Below are 17393 nucleotides of genomic sequence, written 5' to 3'. Positions count from 1 at the left end.
GAGCACCCCCTAATGCTCTCAAGGAGGGTGCAGAGAAGCCAAGAGGACATTTCCCTATGGGAGGGAGCACAGAATTGGGAGCCCTGACCTGGTGGTCTGCTGGGGCTCTGGCCAGGGCAGGCTCCTCGGAGGAAATGGGTCTGGGCTGAGCCCTGAAGGGTGGGTAGTTATCCCTATGAAGGGGGTGGGGAGTGGTCTAGGCAGAGGGGTCCACGTGTGCAGTGGCCACGGGACAAGTGCAGCTTTTGGGAAAGTCCAAGTAGGTTGGTGTGGATGGAGTGTGGAGTGGAGGTGGGGCCTGGTAATGGGGAGAGGAGAGAGAGGAAGCTGAAGGTGGGGCAGGAGGGGCTTGCAGCCCCCTCCAGCGGGCAGTGCTCCCACGGCCACTGCAAATGGCAGCTGAGCTGAGGGAGGCCCTGGAGCAGGCGAGCCTGCAGAAGCACTAGGGCCTGGGCGTCCTCTGGCTAAGAGCCTCCTGTCCCAGCAGATCTCTTCTCTGTACCTCTGCCTGGTGATGGAGTTCAATGAGCTCAGCTTCCAGGAGGTCATTGAGGATAAGAGGAAGGCAAAGGAAATCATTGACTCTGAGGTAAGATCCTCTGGGGCACCAGGCCTGGGGGCCACCTAGACCTGTGACACAGGCCCTGCAGCGCGGGGCAAAGTGACAGCGGGAGGGCAGGCACCATGGAGTCCAGCCTTGTTTTTTTCTTAAACGTATGCCTTGAGGCATTGCACCCTAGGATGTGTGCAGATCTTAAGTGCACAGTTTGATGCACTCACACAACTTCCACCCAGATCAAGACAGAAGGCGTTCCTAACCCTAGAAGGTTCCTAGTCGGTGACCATGATTCCAGATTGTTCTGCCGGTCCCTGAAGTTCCTGTAAATGGACTCGTCCGGCATGCTGCCGCTCCTGTCTGGCCTCCTTCCCTCAGCCTGCTGTTGTGAGCCCCGCGGTGCTGCTGCATGCACCAGCAAATCATGTGTTCATTGCTTGCTGCCACTCTGCTGCCTGACTGCGCTGCAGGCTGTTTACCTAGTCTCATTTGGGCTGCTTCCAGTTTGGGGCTATTGTGAATAAGGCTGCTATGAGCATTGCTGGAAGGCACTCACTTTTCTGGGATGAATACACAGGAGTGGAATTATTGGGTTGTAGAGTACGTGTGTGTAGCTTCAGTAGATGCTCCAAACAGCTTTCCAACGTGGTTTGGTTGGCCCCATGTCTACTCTCACAAGTTGTGAGCATTCCCAGTCCACATGGAGGCCAGCACTTCATTGTGTCAGTCTTGTTGTTGTCGTTGTTGTTGTTGAGATGGAGTCTCACTCTGTCGCCCAGGCTGGAGTGCAATGGCACAATCTTGGCTCACTGCAACCTTCGCCTCCCGGTTCAAGCGATTCTCCTGCCTCAGCCTCCCGAGTAGCTGGGACTACAGGTGCCCACCACCACACCCAGCTAATTTTTGTATTATTAATAGAGACAAGGTTTTGCTATGTTGCCCAGGCTGGTCTCGAACTCCTGACCTCAAGTGATCCACCCACCTTGGCCTCTCAAACTGCTGGGATTACAGGCGTGAGCTGCCATGCCCAGCCAGTTCACTTTCTTTCTTTTTTTTTTTTTTTTTTTTGGAGATGGAGTCTCGCTGTGTCACTCAGGCACCCAGGCTGGAGTGCAGTGGCGCGATCTCGGCTCACTGCAAGCTCCGCCTCCCGGAGTCACACCATTCTCCTGCCTCAGCCTCTCCGAGTAGCTGGGACTACAGGCGCCCACCACCACGCCCGGCTAATTTTTTGTATTTTTAGTAGAGACGGGGTTTCACCGTGGTCTTGATCTCCTGACCTCGTGATCCACCCGCCTCGGCCTCCCAAAGTGCTGGGATTACAAGCGTGAGCCACCGCGCCTGGCCTAGTTCACTTTCTTAATGATGTCTTTTGATGATAGAAAGTCCTAACTGTAGTGGAGTTCGCTTTCCCAATGCTGACTCTTATGGTGAGTGCCTTTGGAGTTTAAGAAGCATTTCCTGCTCCAAGGTCATGAAGATACTCTCCTCTGTCTTCTGGAAGCTTGGTTGTTTTTGCCTTCACATTTAGATCTTTCATCTACCCCAGATGAATGCTACCTGCTTTTACCCTGAGAACTGTGTTTGGCGGGACCATGTCCCCGTGAGGGGCTCTTCGGGGCACACAGCTCTTCTCTTACCATGGGCCTCAGAGGCAGGCCCGGAGTGGGTTTCAGACTTTGTGAGAGAAGCCCTTCAAAACACGAACTGTTCACAGAAACCCAGTAAGTGCAGCAGACCTATTCTAACTGGGGGCAGTGGGAGGCGCCCACGTCCTGCCTCCTCAGCCCCTCTCTGACACCCCAGGGTGGCCCTGAATCCAGGGGCCCTAGGAGCCCAGCTTCAGAATCACCGCCCTGAGTACTCGATGGAGCTTGTCTCTGATGCGGAACACTCCCAGCATTCTCTCTCAGGGCTCTTTTCATTAGAATGACCTAGAGGGTTGAGCTCATGTAGGCACTGAAGGCTTCCACTCCTCCCATACCCGCAAGGCCGATCTGCCTCCAGCTCCTGGCAAGTGTGGGGCAACGCGGGCCACAGAGTGGGGTGCAGGGATGGGGCCCCTGCAGCACCCAGGATCTCTGGTATGGAGATAGCAGTGTGGAGTCTGGAAACTCAGAGTCCTTCTGGCTGCCGCCGCGGCTTTACCATCTGGAGGGCTACCACACTGAAGCCTCCTCCACCCTGAGCGCTTGGCTGGCTTCAGGCCTGTCTCAAGATGCAAGGAGAGGATACACCACCATCCTGCTGGCTGCTCTGAGTGTCACCCCCCTGAAAGCAGCACAGGGCGCCCCTCCCATCCTGGCACCCCCTACTTCTCCCCCAGTGGATGCAGAATGTGCTGGGCCAGGTGCTGGACGCGCTGGAATACCTGCACCATTCGGACATCATCCACAGGTGAGTGGGGCCCCTGACCTCCACGGACTGGCTGGCTGCTTCGGGAGAAAAGGCACTGAGGCCACTCGGGTGCCAGTGCGCGTGGGCAGGATCTGGGGAGAAAGGTGCACCGGGCCAGTGCAGCTAGGATAGGATGGGGACCTTCCAGAGCTCCTTTGGGCTCAAAAGAGGCTCTTCCAAGTGGTCTCAAGCCATGTGCACACGCACAGCTGCATGGGGTGTGCGCTAGCCAGGCGGGCGGCTCTAGAGTTCCTGGACAGGAAGGCGGCAACAGCCCTGCCAGGAAGAGAGACCGGGTTGCCTGTCAGGGGGCCAGTGTGGGCTGAGTGGGCCCTGCTGAGCCTTTGACCCCCCGGCGGCACAACTTTCAGGCTGGAGAATCCATGGTCTGAAGGGGCTGGGAGACGGCTCCAATTCTCAACACCAATATCTTATTTAAAGAGGAAGAGGGAAACTATGCAGCTGGGCGTGGTGGTGCACACCTGTGGTCCCAGCAACATGGAGGCTGAGATGGGAGGATTGCTTGAAGCCAGGAGCTTGAGGCTGCAGTGAGCTATGATCGTGCCACTGCACTTCAGCCTGGGCAACCCTGACTTAAAACACACACACACACACACACACACACACACACACACACACACACACACACACACCACGCAGACCATATGTACAAAGGGAATGCTCACATTCCACGTTCAGTGTTAATGTCACTAGACATCGCACAATGGCCAAAAATCAATCCCCAGGCAAATGCGTAGCTGAGATACCTAAGGAGGTGAACATGTCAACCAAGGGACCTCTTCGGAGTGTTGGGTGTGTTCCTACTTGTGGTTGAGGATTTTTCCCCCGATTTAAAATTGAGTATATTTCTGTACATAGGAAACAACTGCTTAAAAAGTAGGCTGAGATGGGGCATTTTGTGGAGGAGAGGAGGGTGTGGGCTGCTGCTGCAGAACCAGGTGGGGCAGGGAGCAGAGAGTCAGGCTCAGCACACAGGCTAGTCCCACCTGGGGTCGGGGGTGGTGGCTGCCCAGGTGGCCCCTTGGCACCCAGAGGCAAACCCACCTCTTGGTTTCAGGAATCTCAAACCCTCCAACATCATCCTTGTCAGCAGTGACCACTGCAAACTGCAGGACCTGAGCTCCAACGTGCTAATGACAAACAAAGCCAAATGGAATATTCGTGCGGAGGAAGGTGGCAGGGGCTCCCCCAGGTCGTGGGAGAGGGGGTCGGCACCTAGAATCCAGATGGTGGTGGCCACTCTGGGTGCTGGAGTGAGGCAACATCAAACAGCTGTTTGCTCAGAAGGTCCTCACAAAGCCCTGGCCTTGTGTAAACTCCAAAGAGACGTCCTTTGGGTTGTAACTGAGCAGGCATGCCACCACCAGGGGCAGAGGCAGGGCCCCACAGACACCCGATATTTGAGAGAAACAAAGTCATGGTTGTTTGCGGTACCCCAGAAAATGTTGCCTCTCATGGAGGGAAGGAAAAGAAAGCTTCAGAAGGAAGGAAATGAAAATGCCCAGGACGGAGGATCTGTGGGTGCCAGGCACTGGCTGCGTGTAGATCACTGAGTCCTAAAACAACCCAGGAGATGAAGGGGTGGGTGGCAAGGGGAGACAAGTTCTTGTTCCTTTGAAAAGATGGCCAGAGAAAGGGGGCTGAAGAGAGCAACCACAGAGGAGGAGTCCAGAGTCCCAGGGTGGCAGTTGCTGGTTGCACTCTGTCCTTTTTTTTTTTTTTTTTTTTGAGACGGAGTCTCGCTCTGTCGCCCAGGCTGGAATGCAGTGGCGCGATCTCATCTCGCTGCAAGCTCCACCTCCTGGGTTCATGCCATTCTCCTGCCTCAGCCTCCCGAGTAGCTGGGACCACAGGTGCCTGCCACTCCGCCCAGCTAAATTTTTTGTATTTTTTTTAGTAGAGACCGGGTTTCACCGTGGTCTCGATCTCCTGACCTCGTGATTCGCCCGCCTGGGCCTCCCAAAGTGCTGGGATTACAGGCATGAGCCACCGCGCCCGGCCACACTCAGTCCTTGGTAGACAGAAGATGAATGAGTAGATGGGTGGGTGTGTGGTTTGGTGGGTGGTAGGATGGATAGGTGGGTGGGTAAGTGGACGGATGATGGGTGGGTGAGTGGATGGATGGATGGATGGATGGATAGGTGGGTGGATGGATGGATGAATAGGTGGGTGGGTGGGTGAGTGGATGGATGGATGGATGGATGGATGGATGGGTGGGTGAGTGGATGGGTGAGTAGGTGAGTGGATGAGTGGATGGATGGATGGATGATGGATGAGTGGGTGGATGGATGGATGGATGGATGGATAGGAGGGTGGGTGAGTGGATGGGTGGGTGGGCAGGTGGGTGGGTGAGTGGATGGATGGATGGATAGGTGGGTGGGTGGGTGGGTCAGTGGATGAATGGATGGATGGATAGATGGGTGGGTGAGTAGATGGGTGGGTAGGTGAGTAGATGGATGGATGGGTGGATGGGTGTGTGGTTGCATGGGTGGGTGTATGGGCAGATGGGTGAGTGCATGGGTTGTGGATGGATGGGTGGGTGGGTAGATGGATGGGTGGGTGCGTGTGTGGATGGATGTGTGGGTGGGTGGGCATATGGATGGATGGGTGGGTGTGTGGATGGATGGGTGGGTGAGTGGATGGATTGAGTTGATGAGTGGATGGATGGATGGATGGATGGATGGTTGGATGGAAGGATGGATGGGAGGGTAGGTAAGTGGATGGGTGGGGGGGCAAGGGGGTGGGTGAGTGGATGGATAGGTGGGTGAGTGGATGGATAGGTGGGTGGGTGGGTTGGTGGGTCAGTGGATATATGGATGGATAGATGGGTAGGTGAGTAGATGGATGGATGGGTGGATGAGTGTGTGGTTGGAGGGATGGGTGTGTGGGTGGATGGGTGAGTGCATGGGTTGTGGACGGATGGTTGGGTGGGTAGATGGATGGGTGGGTGGGTGCGTGTGTGGGTGGGTGGGTGTATGGATGAATAGATGGATGGGTGGGTGTGTGGATGGATGGATGGGTGGGTGAGTGAGTGAATGAGTGGGTAGGTGGGTGACTGGATGGATGGATAGATGGATGGATGGATGGATGGATGGATGGGGTGTGTGTGGATGGATGAGTGGACAGACAAGTAGATGGTTGGTTCTATTGGAGGTGTAGATGGCACGCGTCCTTGGAGTCCAGCCCTTTACTGTTGGGCTGGGGAATGGAGGTCCAGAGAAGGAGGGGCTGCCTGAAGCCAACCAGGGACTGATGGACTCAGAGGAGTCTGCTCTTTTGCCTCCCTGTCTGGGGTTCCAGTTGAGAAAGTAGGGCAGAGCAACTGTAACTTTGCCCCCAAGGTCCTGACATTTAGAAGGGGCAAGAAGTTTAGAGGGGTGCACAGTTTCTTGGCACGTGCCTCTTCCAACTCCTTCTACAGCCATTTCAGGCACACAGACACACCACCTATACAGGCCAGCCTGGTGGGCACCCGCCAAGATGGACAGCTTCAGTGGCTCCAGATCAACGCAAAGCTCCCGCTGATGGGGGCCTCTTCCTCCCCACAGTTAATATTCTCCACCTCTTCTGAGAAGAGGACCTGCAGGGCTTGTGTTTCAAGCTGCTTGCGAGGGGCCACCAAAGGGGATACAGTGCTGGGCAGGGTGACTCTGTCAAGCCCCTGCCCCCAGGGAGCAAAGGACTCAGGGATCCCACCTTGCTCTTACCAACAGACCCCTTTCATAAGTCCTGGATGGCCCCTGAAGCCCTCAACTTCTCCTTCAGCCAGAAATCAGACATCTGGTCCCTGGGCTGCATCATTCTGGACATGATCAGCTGCTCCTTCATGGATGTGAGCCGCCCTCCCTCCCCCACACCCCACATGCTGCTCCCCACGCGCCCAGGCCTGGGGAGAAAGCTTGGCCTCACCCTGCCTCCCCTCCGCATCCCTTCCCCTGGCTCTCTGCAGGCTGCACGGAGCCCCCTCCTCCGCCTGCGAGGGGCCTGCCCTCCTCAGAACCCCTCAGCTTGCAGCACCTGCTGGGCTCTAGCAGGATAATGACAGCACTGGTAATATTCAGACCATCCCACGCAACCCTCGCAGCAGCCCTCCAGGTGGTGTCACTGACTCTTGATAGAGAAAAGCCAAGTTCAGGTGCCCTTGTGAGCATGAAGGCTGCACGGAGTTGCAAGCAACGGGAACCCAGCGTGGGCCTGAACACACCCGGCTGCCTCATGCACAAGCCCCAGGCTGGTGTGGAGGCGCCTTCTCTCCTCCTGCACATCCTTAGCATGCAGCTCTTTCTCTCATCCCTGCTGGGGCCCCTGCACCATGGCCACAGCCTGTGGGCAGGAAGGAGGGGAGTTAGAAGGCCCCACTGGCCCTACGAGCACTCCAAGGTCACTCTGGCTGCAGGGAGGCAGGGAAGTCCAGCCTGTCGCTTCCTATCCTCCATATGCAGAAAAGAAAAGTGGGGAAGGCCTGCCATGCCCAAAACAAGGAAGCTCCCCTTCTCTGCAGCACCACCTGCAGGCACCGTGGTCCCCAGAAAGGACAGACACCTGGTTGGACCCAGGTTCCCCATGGTCTCCCAGACCCCCAGACTCCACCTCTGAGAAGCACCTTGCCACTCCCTTCCTCTGAAAGACTCCCAGGGAAATGAGAGCCTTCCCACTTTGGAGGCTGTGTGACATCCTGGAAATAGCCTGAGCTCCAGCCCCAGCCCAGGCAGCGTGACCCTGGGCACGCTCACACTCTGTGAAATGGGCATGCTGTCTTACTGGCTGGGTCTAGATCAAAGGGCTTTCTTGGCAGGACTCCACCCCAGGAGACAACCTGCTGGCTTCTCTGAAACTCCATTTCTTCTTATGGAAGAGCTTGGGGCCCCTGGGGTCTCTGGGCATTTTTGTAGGCAGTGGCCACACCTGGCTCTCCCTGGTCTCCTCCTGGATTTCTTGGTCCCTGGTTGCCCCCTGCCCATGCTGGGACCTAGTTTCCATTTACTTAAGGGAATACACAGAGCTGTCCTCTCTCCGCGCAGGGCACAGAAGCCATGCATCTGCGGAAGTCCCTCTGCCAGAGCCCGGGCAGCCTGAGGGCCGTCCTGAAGACAATGGAGGAGAAGCAGATCCCAGATGTGGAAACCTTCGGGAATCTTCTGCCTTTGATGCTCCAGATCGACCCCTCAGATCGAATAACGATAAAGTGAGCTCAGGGTTGGGGTTTATTTTAACCTATGGATTTATCTTTCAACATCTCTCCACCCTAATACAAGCACAGCTAGTTGGCTTTGTAACACCTCAAAGAACTCCATCACAGATGCCCTGATTATCCCTGCACAGCTGGGCTTTTCCCAGTTCTGGCTCTCCCAAACCTTGCTGCAGTGAGTAATCCCAAATGTACAGTGGAGTGAGCAGACTGACCCCCAGGAGGCACAGGAGGCGTAGCCCCCAGGACCCACGACACTTTTAGGGTTCCAGAAAAAGTTTTCACTCTACATTAAACAAAAAATTCCTGAAGACAATGGTCACCTTTAAATTTTTCATTCTAACTTATTTTAAAATCAGAAGACAAAAGTAAATACATAACACTGGCCGGAGCGCTGGCTCACGCCTATAATCCCAGCACTTTGGGAGGCCGAGGCGGGCAGATCACTTGAGCTCAGGAGTTCGAGTCTAGCCTGGGTAACATGGCAAAACCCCTGTCTCTACTAAAAATACAAAAAATTAGCTGGGTGTAGTGCTGCATGCCTGTGTTCCCAGCTACTGGGGAGGCTGAGGCAGGAGGATCGCTCGAGCCCAGGAGGCAGAGGTTGCAGTGAGCTGAGATCTCGCCACTGCACTCCAGCCTGGGTGACAGAGTGAGACCCTGTCTCAAAAACAAAACAAAAACATATAACAAAGACTCCAGGCCAGGCACGGTGGCTCACACCTGTAATCCCAGCAGTTTGGGAGACCAAGGTAGGTGGATCACTTGAGGTCAGGTGTTCGAGACCAGTGTGGCCAACAGAGCGAAACCCTGTCTCTACTAAAAATAGAAAAAAAATTAACCGGGCATGGTGGGGCGCGCCTGTAGTCCCAGCTACTCAGGAGGCTGAGACAGGAGAATTGCTGGAACCCGGGAGGTGGAGGTTGCAGTGAGCCGAGATCGTGCCACTGCACTCCAGCCTAGGTGACAAGAGTGAAACTCCATCTAAAAAAAAAAACCAAACCAAACCAAACAAAAAACCAAACATATAGCAAGGAATCCAGCCTGGTTCATATTCATCTTTATACCAACGCAGTTGTAAAATCTGGGTTTTCATGTTTCCATGGAGGCAGGGGACCACAAGGGCAAAAGTGCCAGGGCCCCAGACTGTCCCCCAGCTCTATGAGCTGAGGCCCTGCCTCCATGGAGTATGTCCCTGGGTGTGGAATTGCTGGGGTGCTTGCTGGACACACTGGGGACACTATGAGAGACCCTGCCAAATGGATCCCAAAACAGGGAGGTCAGTGTCCAGCGTCTGCACCAATGGGCAGCCTGGAGCCAGAGGCAGAGGGAGAGCCCCACAGGGAGGCGGCAGGGGGCGCTGCTGGGTTACTCAGCCCTCTCTGCTCCTCTGCTAGGGACGTGGTGCACATCACCTTCGTGAGAGGCTCCTTCAAGTCCTCGTGCGTCTCTCTGACCCTGCACCGGCAGATGGTGCCTGCGTCCATCATCGACATGCTGTTAGAAGGCAACGTGGCCAGCATTTTAGGTGATGCTGGGGACACAAAGGGGGAGCGTGCCCTGAAGCTCCTGTCCACGGCCTTGGCATCCTATTGTTTAGTTCCAGAGGGTTCATTATTTATGCCCCTGGCCTCGCTCCACGTGCACGACCAGTGGGTAGGAAGAATTTCCCTCCATCCATCCCTACACACTGCCCAGGACACCGCTCTGCTCAAATATCCTCCATAGCTCCCAACTACCTATAACACAAAGTTCCTCTCCATAGCCTGGCCCCCACCTGTTTTCCCTCTGCTCCTGCTACACAAATCCTCCATGTAGCTCAATGGCCTAGTCACTGCCCACGCCTCCCACAACCCTCTGCTTTTGCTTCCACAGCCTGGGTGGCACACAATGGTCCTAGGGCATCTTCCTCCCACAGCACCACTTCCTGTGTGCCTCCTATGTGTCCAGGATGAGCGGAAGTGCGCGCCACCATCTGTGTGCTTCAAGACAGAGACTTGGGTTCTGTTAAGGAAAAGTCGCTTGGTCTCAGTGGCCTCATCTGTAAAGTGGGGATGGTAACAGCCCCTCCCTCTCATCCTGAACCTGTGGATCTGAGGGGATGCACACACAGTAGTCAGCCCAGAGTGGTGACCAGAGACAGGGCCCCGAGGCCTCAGAAAGGTCCCTCCCCTGCCTTCCTGTCTCTGCAGAGGTCATGCAGAAATTCTCTGGCTGGCCCGAAGTCCAGCTCAGGGCCATGGAGAGGCTTCTGAAAATGCCTGCAGATCAGCTAGGTAGGCCCCACCCTGCGCCCCTTTCGAGCTGCTCCCGTAGGGGCAGAAGCTATGGTCCGGCCTGTGGGGAGCTGAGGCTGGCCCTCACCCCAGGCTCTCCTTGCCAGTGCTTTAGTGCAGCGTGGAGGCATGCATGTGTCCCCAGAAGAGTCCCGTGTCTCTGCTATCTGCCTGGCGAAGACAACAGAGAAGGGGAATGGGTGGCGTGGCAGCCCTCACATGATTTTAATGGAGCCACAGTCATACCATCTACCCCACTGTCCCTATGAGGGGTATCTGAGTTGTTTCTCAGTTTCCACTATTATGAATGATACTAGAACGGACACCCTGGTGTGTATGTCTCTGTGGGCTTGTTTCTGTAGCACAGATTCCTAGATGTTCAAGGGTGTGAATACTTTAAATTTTCAGATACAACTTGCCCACCTATTAAGAATGCATGGCCTGGCGCAGTAGCTCACGCCTGTAATCCCAGCACCTTGAGAAGCCAAGGCGGGAGGACTGCTTGAGCCCAGGGGTTTGAGACCAGCCTGGGCAACAAAGGGAAAGCCCATCGCTACAAAAAATAAAAAATTAGCCAGATGTGGTGACACACGTCTGTTATCCTAGCTGCTCAGGAGGCTGAGGCAGGAGGATTGCTTGCGCCCGGGGAATGGAGGCTATAGTGAGCTATGCTTGCGCCACCGCACTCCAGCCCAGAAGACCCTGTCTCAGAAAACAAAACCAAACCCAAAAAGATTGTTGCTGCTCATTCATGGAGAGTGTTGGGAAAAGCAGTGTTTTTTTTTTTTGAGACAGGGTCTCACTCTATCCCCCAGGATGGAGTACAGTGGTGCGATCTTGGCTTACTGCAACCTCCGCCTCCTGGGTTCAAGTGATTCTCCTGCCTCAGCCTCCCAAGTAGCTGGGACTACAGGTGTGTGCCACCACACCCAGCTAATTTTTCGTATTTTTAGTAGAGAGGGGGTTTCACCATGTTGGCCAGGCTGGTCTCAAACGCCTGATCTCAAGTGATCTGCCTGTCTTGGCCTTCCAAAGTGTTGGGATTACAGGTGTGACACGCCGTGCTCGGCCAATCTTTAAAACATTTGTGCCAAAACATGCTTTCATAAAATCTTTCTATTCAACCTTTTTCACCTGCCTGAACATTACCTTCACACATCCATCCATCCATCCGTCCATCCATCCATCAGACCTGGATTAGGAACCCACTGAGGTTTGTTGCAGTGGCTCGGGCCTCAGGTGACAAGGCCCAGCCCTGGCCTTCGAGTAGGTGGCAGAGGCCTCATATGGGCCTAATTTGCCATTCCCTCCCTCCCCTCCTCCTCTTCTACCCCTTTTGTAGCTCAGTTGTGACCAGGACAGAGTCCCTGGGAAGAGAGATTTTGCCTCCCTAGGGAAACTAGGGAAGCTGTTGGGCCCCATCCCAAAGGGTAGGTCTTTTCCACCACCCGGAGCCACACCTTCCTCCATGCCTTGCTTAGAAATGGGCTTGCAGCCGAGCACCGTGGCTCATGCCTGTAATCCCAGCACTCTGGGAGGCCGAGGTGGGCGGATCACTTGAGATCAGGAGTTCAAGACCAGCCTGGCCAAACATGGTGAAACCCTGTCTCTACTAAAAATACAAAAATTAGCTGGACGTGGTGGCGCTTGCCTGTAATCTCAGCTACTCAGGAGGCTGAGGCAGGAGAATCGCTTGAACCCAGGAGGCAGAGGTTGCAGTGAGCTGAGATGATGCCACTGCACAACAGCCTAGGCGAGAGTGAGACTGTCTCCAAAAAAAAAAAAAAAAAAGGACGGTGCGGGGGTCTTGCTTCGCTCCACACTCCAGGTGCCAGGACTTCATCCTTGTTGCTCTCATGAGCCTAGAGTGGAGGGATGGCTGCCTGGCCACTGCCCCTCACCCAGTCCCCAGCCCACAACAGTTCCTGGCACAGTGGCAGGGTAGATGGAGCCCACCCACCCACGTCCACCCTCAGGGCAGTTGCAGCCAAGGGATCTGGAGTAGACTGGCTGGGTTCAAACTGCTGAAGAGCAGGTGCTTTCAAACTGCTGACCCCAGGTTCCTCATATGCATAAGGAGGGCAGTCCCGGGAGGGGCCACTTCACAGGGCTGTGGGCAGCACAGAGCAGGACGCCCGTGGCAGACACGGCATGCACTCCACGGACCTAGCGCTAATCCTCATTGTCCTTCCCCCTTCTATTCACCCATCTAGGGCCCTGAAGGCTCCTACCAGCCTCTGGGAGCCCTGGTCGGGTCTATATGCCCCCGATCTGGCCCAAAATGAGTCTCCCCGTGCCGCCCACCCTGCCAGGTCTGCCGTGGCCCCCAGAGCTGGTGGAGGTGGTGGTTACAACCATGCAGCTGCATGACAGGGTCCTCGATGTCCAGCTGTGCGCCTGCTCCCTGCTGCTGCACCTTCTGGGCCAAGGTGGGTGCCAAACCAGGCCAGGTGGGGTCGGGGAGGCTGTGCGCTGCTTCCTGCATCTGTGCCTCCTGGGCCAAGGTGGGCACCAGGCCGGGTGGGTTAGGGGAAGCCATGCCCTGCTCCCTGCTGCTGCACCTTCTAGGCCAAGGTGGATGCCAGGGCCAGGCCAGGTGGGGGGGATAGTCCTGGTGGCCTAGCTCCGCCCCTGCCACCTGGTTGGCATCGGACCTTCTGGACAGTCCATGCCGTCCTGTGCCCATCAGACCCCATCCTGAATGGCAGAGAGGGCACAGGCCAGGAGCTTGGAGATGCGGATCCCACCCAGGCCTGCCTTTTGCCTGCTCTGTGTCCCTGGACAACTTCCTGCTGCTCCCGCGAGTTTCCCAGCTATGAATCGAGGAGCTGGACACGAGGTCCTCTGGAGTGACCCTCAGGGAGGATGGGTTGTGTCCTCTGAAGAGGGCTGGTAGGAGGGCAGTGCTGAGTTCATTTCACTGTCCTGATGGAAGAGGCTGGAGCTGAGAGCCTGAGCCTCCTATGAGAGACATGGTTGTTAAAAAAGTTGAATTAGCTTTGATGATTTTTTTTAAACAAAAAGTATTGTTACCTTTCTAGTTTTGTTTTTTTTTTTGAGATGGAGTTTTGCTCGTCACCCAGGCCGGAGTGCAGTGGTGCGCTCTTGGCTCACTGCAACCTCTACCTCCTGAGTTCACGCCATTCTCCTGCCTCAGCCTCCTGAGTATCTGGGACTACAGCCACCCGCCACCACGCCCAGCTAATTTTTGTATTTTTAGTAGAGACGGGTTTCACCATGTTAGTCAGGCTGGTCTTGAACTCCTGACATCATGATCCGCCCGCCTCAGCCTCCCAAAGTGCTGGGATTACAGGCATGAGCCACCGCGCCCGGCCACATTTCTAGTTTCACTGTTGAAGTTTGGAGTTCCATGCAATGTTGAAATTGTGCTCAGTGCTGCCTGGCTGGCTCCCAGGGACCAGGATGCATGGCCTGGCCAGGCAGGGCTCCCCTCCAGTCCTTCACTCCATTAGGCCACAGGGATTCATGGAGGCCTGTTCTAGGTCAGGAGAACAAGGCAGACCTCGGTTTCCTTCATGCAAAGTGGAGATGCCATCTCCCAGACTGTGAGCCTTGTGTGTCTGGCCCCATGCCGGAGCTGTGGGGCTAACCCCAGGCGTCTTCCTCTGGCCCGAGCAGTGCTGGTGCACCACCCAGAAGCCAAGGCTCCCTGCAACCAAGCCATCACCTCCACCCTGCTGAGTGCTCTTCGGAGCCACCCTGAGGAGGAGCCACTTCTTGTCATGGTCTACAGCCTGCTAGCCATCACCACAACTCAGGGTGTGTCTGCCAGCCACCTCCTGCCCCACCCACACTCCAGGACAGCCCTTCCCAGGGGTCTTGGGAAAGGTTGGTTTGGGGTATAGGTGGGTTGGACAGGACAGTGCTGGGCCTCCTCCTGAGATGCACAGCGGCATTTGGCCGTCTTCAGTCGGCCACCCCAAATGCTGGTTGCGTCCTTTTCCATCTTGATGACAAGCTTCCACTCTTGAAGTCGCTGGTTCCCTCTACAGACATGCCAGGCACAGCTGTGGGCTTCACACCAATGACATCTATTTCCCACACTTCCTGCCCCTTCTGGGAGGCTGGGGGGCAAATGCCCTGTGTGTCTCCATTCCATAGGGCCCAGTGGGCTTCCAAAGCCACCAGCCAGGACTGTGGGAAGTAGAGGGCCATACAGAGCACTCACACCTTCACCCACAAATTGGGTGGGCACTGTTCTCCCCAACAGGAAGCTGGGCCTCAAGAGAGCCTAAGGACAGTTGCCAGAAGTCCCATGCAGCCGGGGTCAGGGCTGGGGGCTGAGGTGTGCAGCACCCTCTTTACTGCACAGACTGGATAACTGATCATACATGACTGATCTCACTTTGGGGAGTGAAAGGAGGCACTAGGAATAGATGTCAACTGGAACCATCAGGCAAAACGGATGTCAGTTCATCCTACCGGGATAGGGCCCCATCATGGTTCCATCCTGGAAGGCACACGCTGGCTCTGTGAGCCCAGGAGGCAGGGCCAAGCCCCCTGGATGGGAAGCTACAGAGGTCAGACCCAACCTGGTAGTGGGATGGCAACTATTGGGACTGGTGGCCCACGAGATGGACAGACTCCTCTGGGGCCAGTCCCATGTTCTCCTGTTCAGGGCTCCGTTGAGTGCACACGACTTGGCCCAGAGCAGGCACCTGGGATGGCAGGTCAAATGGGATTGCAGTGCCCAAGGACAACAGAGGCAGGAAGGCTTCCTGGAGGGAGGGGCCCTGGGGCCCTCATTCTGACCCACCCACAGAGTCAGAGTCACTGTCAGAGGAGCTGCAGAACGCCGGGCTGCTGGAGCACATCCTGGAGCACCTCAACAGCTCCCTCAAAAGCAGGGACGTCTGTGCCAGCGGCCTGGGCCTGCTCTGGGCCCTCCTGCTGGACGGTGAGGGGCCCTCCTCCTGCTGTCCCACCGAGGCTGGCAGCCCTCCCCCAGCCACTCCCTAACTGCCCCTGAGAGCTTTCGAGGACCTCCATGTCCCGTCCCTGAAACACGACAGCCATAGTCTGGGAAAGGCTCTTCTGAGAGCTTTGAACTCCAACAGAAGAAAGTCAAGGAGCAGAGAGAGAAAGGGTGGGGGAGGAAAGGCGTTCTGGCAGAGGCCGGGCTTCAGGACTTCCTGCCCAGTGGGCACACCCCTCAGTTTTAAATGCCTCCCGCCCAGGGAAATGTCCTGGGATTTTCCAGGCAGTCCTGGTTCCAGAGGGCAGCAGTGGTGCTGGATGCCCTATTTCGATTTTTGATTCACAATAGGGGCCCCCCCAGCCTGTGCTGCTTCCCCTCCTCTAGACCCCATTTTGGCACTCCAGCGCCCCAGGAAAAAGAGAGCTCCAAACCATGGAAAGTCCGGGAAACCCGGGAACCCTGCCAGCACCCAAAGTGTGGGATTCTCCAAGCCTCTCCTGGGCTAACCCTCCCCCCGTCTCTGAGGACAGTTGACCTTTCCCACCCCATTTCTGCTGTTGTCCTTAGCTAGAGGAAGGCAGCAGATGGGGGATGGGAAGGCCCCCCTGCACACACCCAAGGTCTGGGTGTCCCCTTCCATCCCTGTCCTGGTTCCAGGCATCATTGTGAACAAGGCCCCCTTGGAGAAGGTCCCGGACCTCATCAGCCAGGTGTTTGCCACCTACCCTGCAGATGGGGATATGGTGGAAGCCAGCTGCGGAGTCTTCTGGCTGCTGTCCCTGCTGGGTGAGCTGGGTGGACGCCCTGGGCCCCTGGGGCTGGGAGGGGTGGGCCTCGCGGCACAGCAGGCACAAGGCAGCCCAGCCCCTTTCTGCAGGCTGCATCAAGGAGCAGCAGTTTGAACAAGTGGTGGCGCTGCTCCTGCAAAGCATCCGGCTGTGCCAGGACAGAGCCCTGCTGGTGAACAATGCCTACCGGGGACTGGCCAGACTGGTGAAGGTGTCAGGTGAGCCTGGGGACCGGACGAGGCTGCCACCTAGAGGTGGGGGCAAGAATCAGCCCCCATCAGTTACATCTGCCAGGTGCCACAAACCAAAAAACAGAAGCAACAAATCAAAAAGGAAAAGAAATTAAAAACAATCTAAAGTCCAGTCATCCAGAAATCACCATCAAGACTTTCATGCACACTTGATAAACTCTGTCTCTGTGTTATGCTACCCTGTGACCCTCTCTCTGTCCATAAACACATCACATCTGCACAGGTTTCCCAACATGCGTGCACACCGTGACTGATCAAAACAGCTCTGGAGGCGGTGCCTCCAATTCCCCACAACACAAACCCTGCCTGTCACTCAGCTAGACAGGCTGGGCCCAGCGCTGAGCACAGCACAACTGACGCTCGGCCCACAGCACAGTCCTTCGGAGAGCACCCTGGGCCTGGCCAAGACACCAGCTGGTGCCTGGCAACTCCGGGCTCATGGTCTTGACCTCTGTACTACCCAATCTCCCCCAGAGAGTGACAATGACCCCTTTGGCTCTGGGGGGCTGCCTCCTCTGTTCTTGTGTGGTCCTGTTCAGGCCATGCCAGCCTACTGGTCCGCCCAAGCTGACGGGGTCTCCTCTTGTCCTGTCCCAGCCCCCTGTGTGTGAGCTCTGGGGTCCCATCCCATCCTGGACAGAAGGCTCTTCCCTTTCAGTGGAAAGTGGGGCATGAACCCACTCTCACCCGTCCCCCAGAGCTGGCGGCCTTCAAGGTGGTGGTGCAAGAGGAGGGCGGCAGTGGCCTGAGCCTCATCAAGGAGACCTACCAGCTCCACAGGGACGACCCAGAGGTGGTGGAGAACATGGGCATGCTGCTGGTCCACCTGGCTTCCTATGGTGAGAAGCCCTTCTCGCCTCACACTCCCTAGAGCCCAGCGGTCAGGAGTGCCCTGCTCCCCCTATAACTGACAGGGAAGGAGCACACGGAAGATGGGCTCAACCCCACTTCTCGGCCCTCTTAAACTTCCCACTCAT

General features: G+C 56.2%; 1 protein-coding gene across 11 annotated transcripts in view; it reads left to right on the top strand.

Annotated features, from left to right (window-relative positions):
• Nucleotides 1-17393, top strand: part of STKLD1 (serine/threonine kinase like domain containing 1) — a 29520-nt gene that overhangs the window by 11289 nt on the left and 838 nt on the right. For 4 of the 11 annotated variants that reach the window (XM_055270486.2, XM_055270488.2, XM_055270487.2 and 1 more), the window contains exons 5-17: nt 488-589; nt 2883-2953; nt 4032-4147; nt 6688-6806; nt 7996-8159; nt 9560-9690; nt 10355-10438; nt 12751-12867; nt 14078-14218; nt 15222-15356; nt 16035-16163; nt 16255-16383; nt 17115-17255. In XM_055270486.2, the coding sequence (XP_055126461.1) occupies nt 488-589; nt 2883-2953; nt 4032-4147; nt 6688-6806; nt 7996-8159; nt 9560-9690; nt 10355-10438; nt 12751-12867; nt 14078-14218; nt 15222-15356; nt 16035-16163; nt 16255-16383; nt 17115-17255 (1579 nt within the window). Of the gene's footprint in view, nt 1-487; nt 590-2087; nt 2281-2882; nt 2954-4031; nt 4148-6687; nt 6807-7995; nt 8160-9559; nt 9691-10354; nt 10439-12750; nt 12868-14077; nt 14219-15221; nt 15357-16034; nt 16164-16254; nt 16384-17114; nt 17256-17393 lie in introns of those variants that run through there. The other 7 variants (XM_055270491.2, XM_055270492.2, XM_055270493.1 and 4 more) reach the window with 6 other exon arrangements.

Source organism: Symphalangus syndactylus, chromosome 3, assembly GCF_028878055.3.
Source record: "Symphalangus syndactylus isolate Jambi chromosome 3, NHGRI_mSymSyn1-v2.1_pri, whole genome shotgun sequence".
Taxonomy (NCBI): domain Eukaryota; kingdom Metazoa; phylum Chordata; class Mammalia; order Primates; family Hylobatidae; genus Symphalangus; species Symphalangus syndactylus.
Note: the sequence above shows the minus strand (reverse complement) of the source record. Positions and strands in the feature narration are given on the sequence as shown.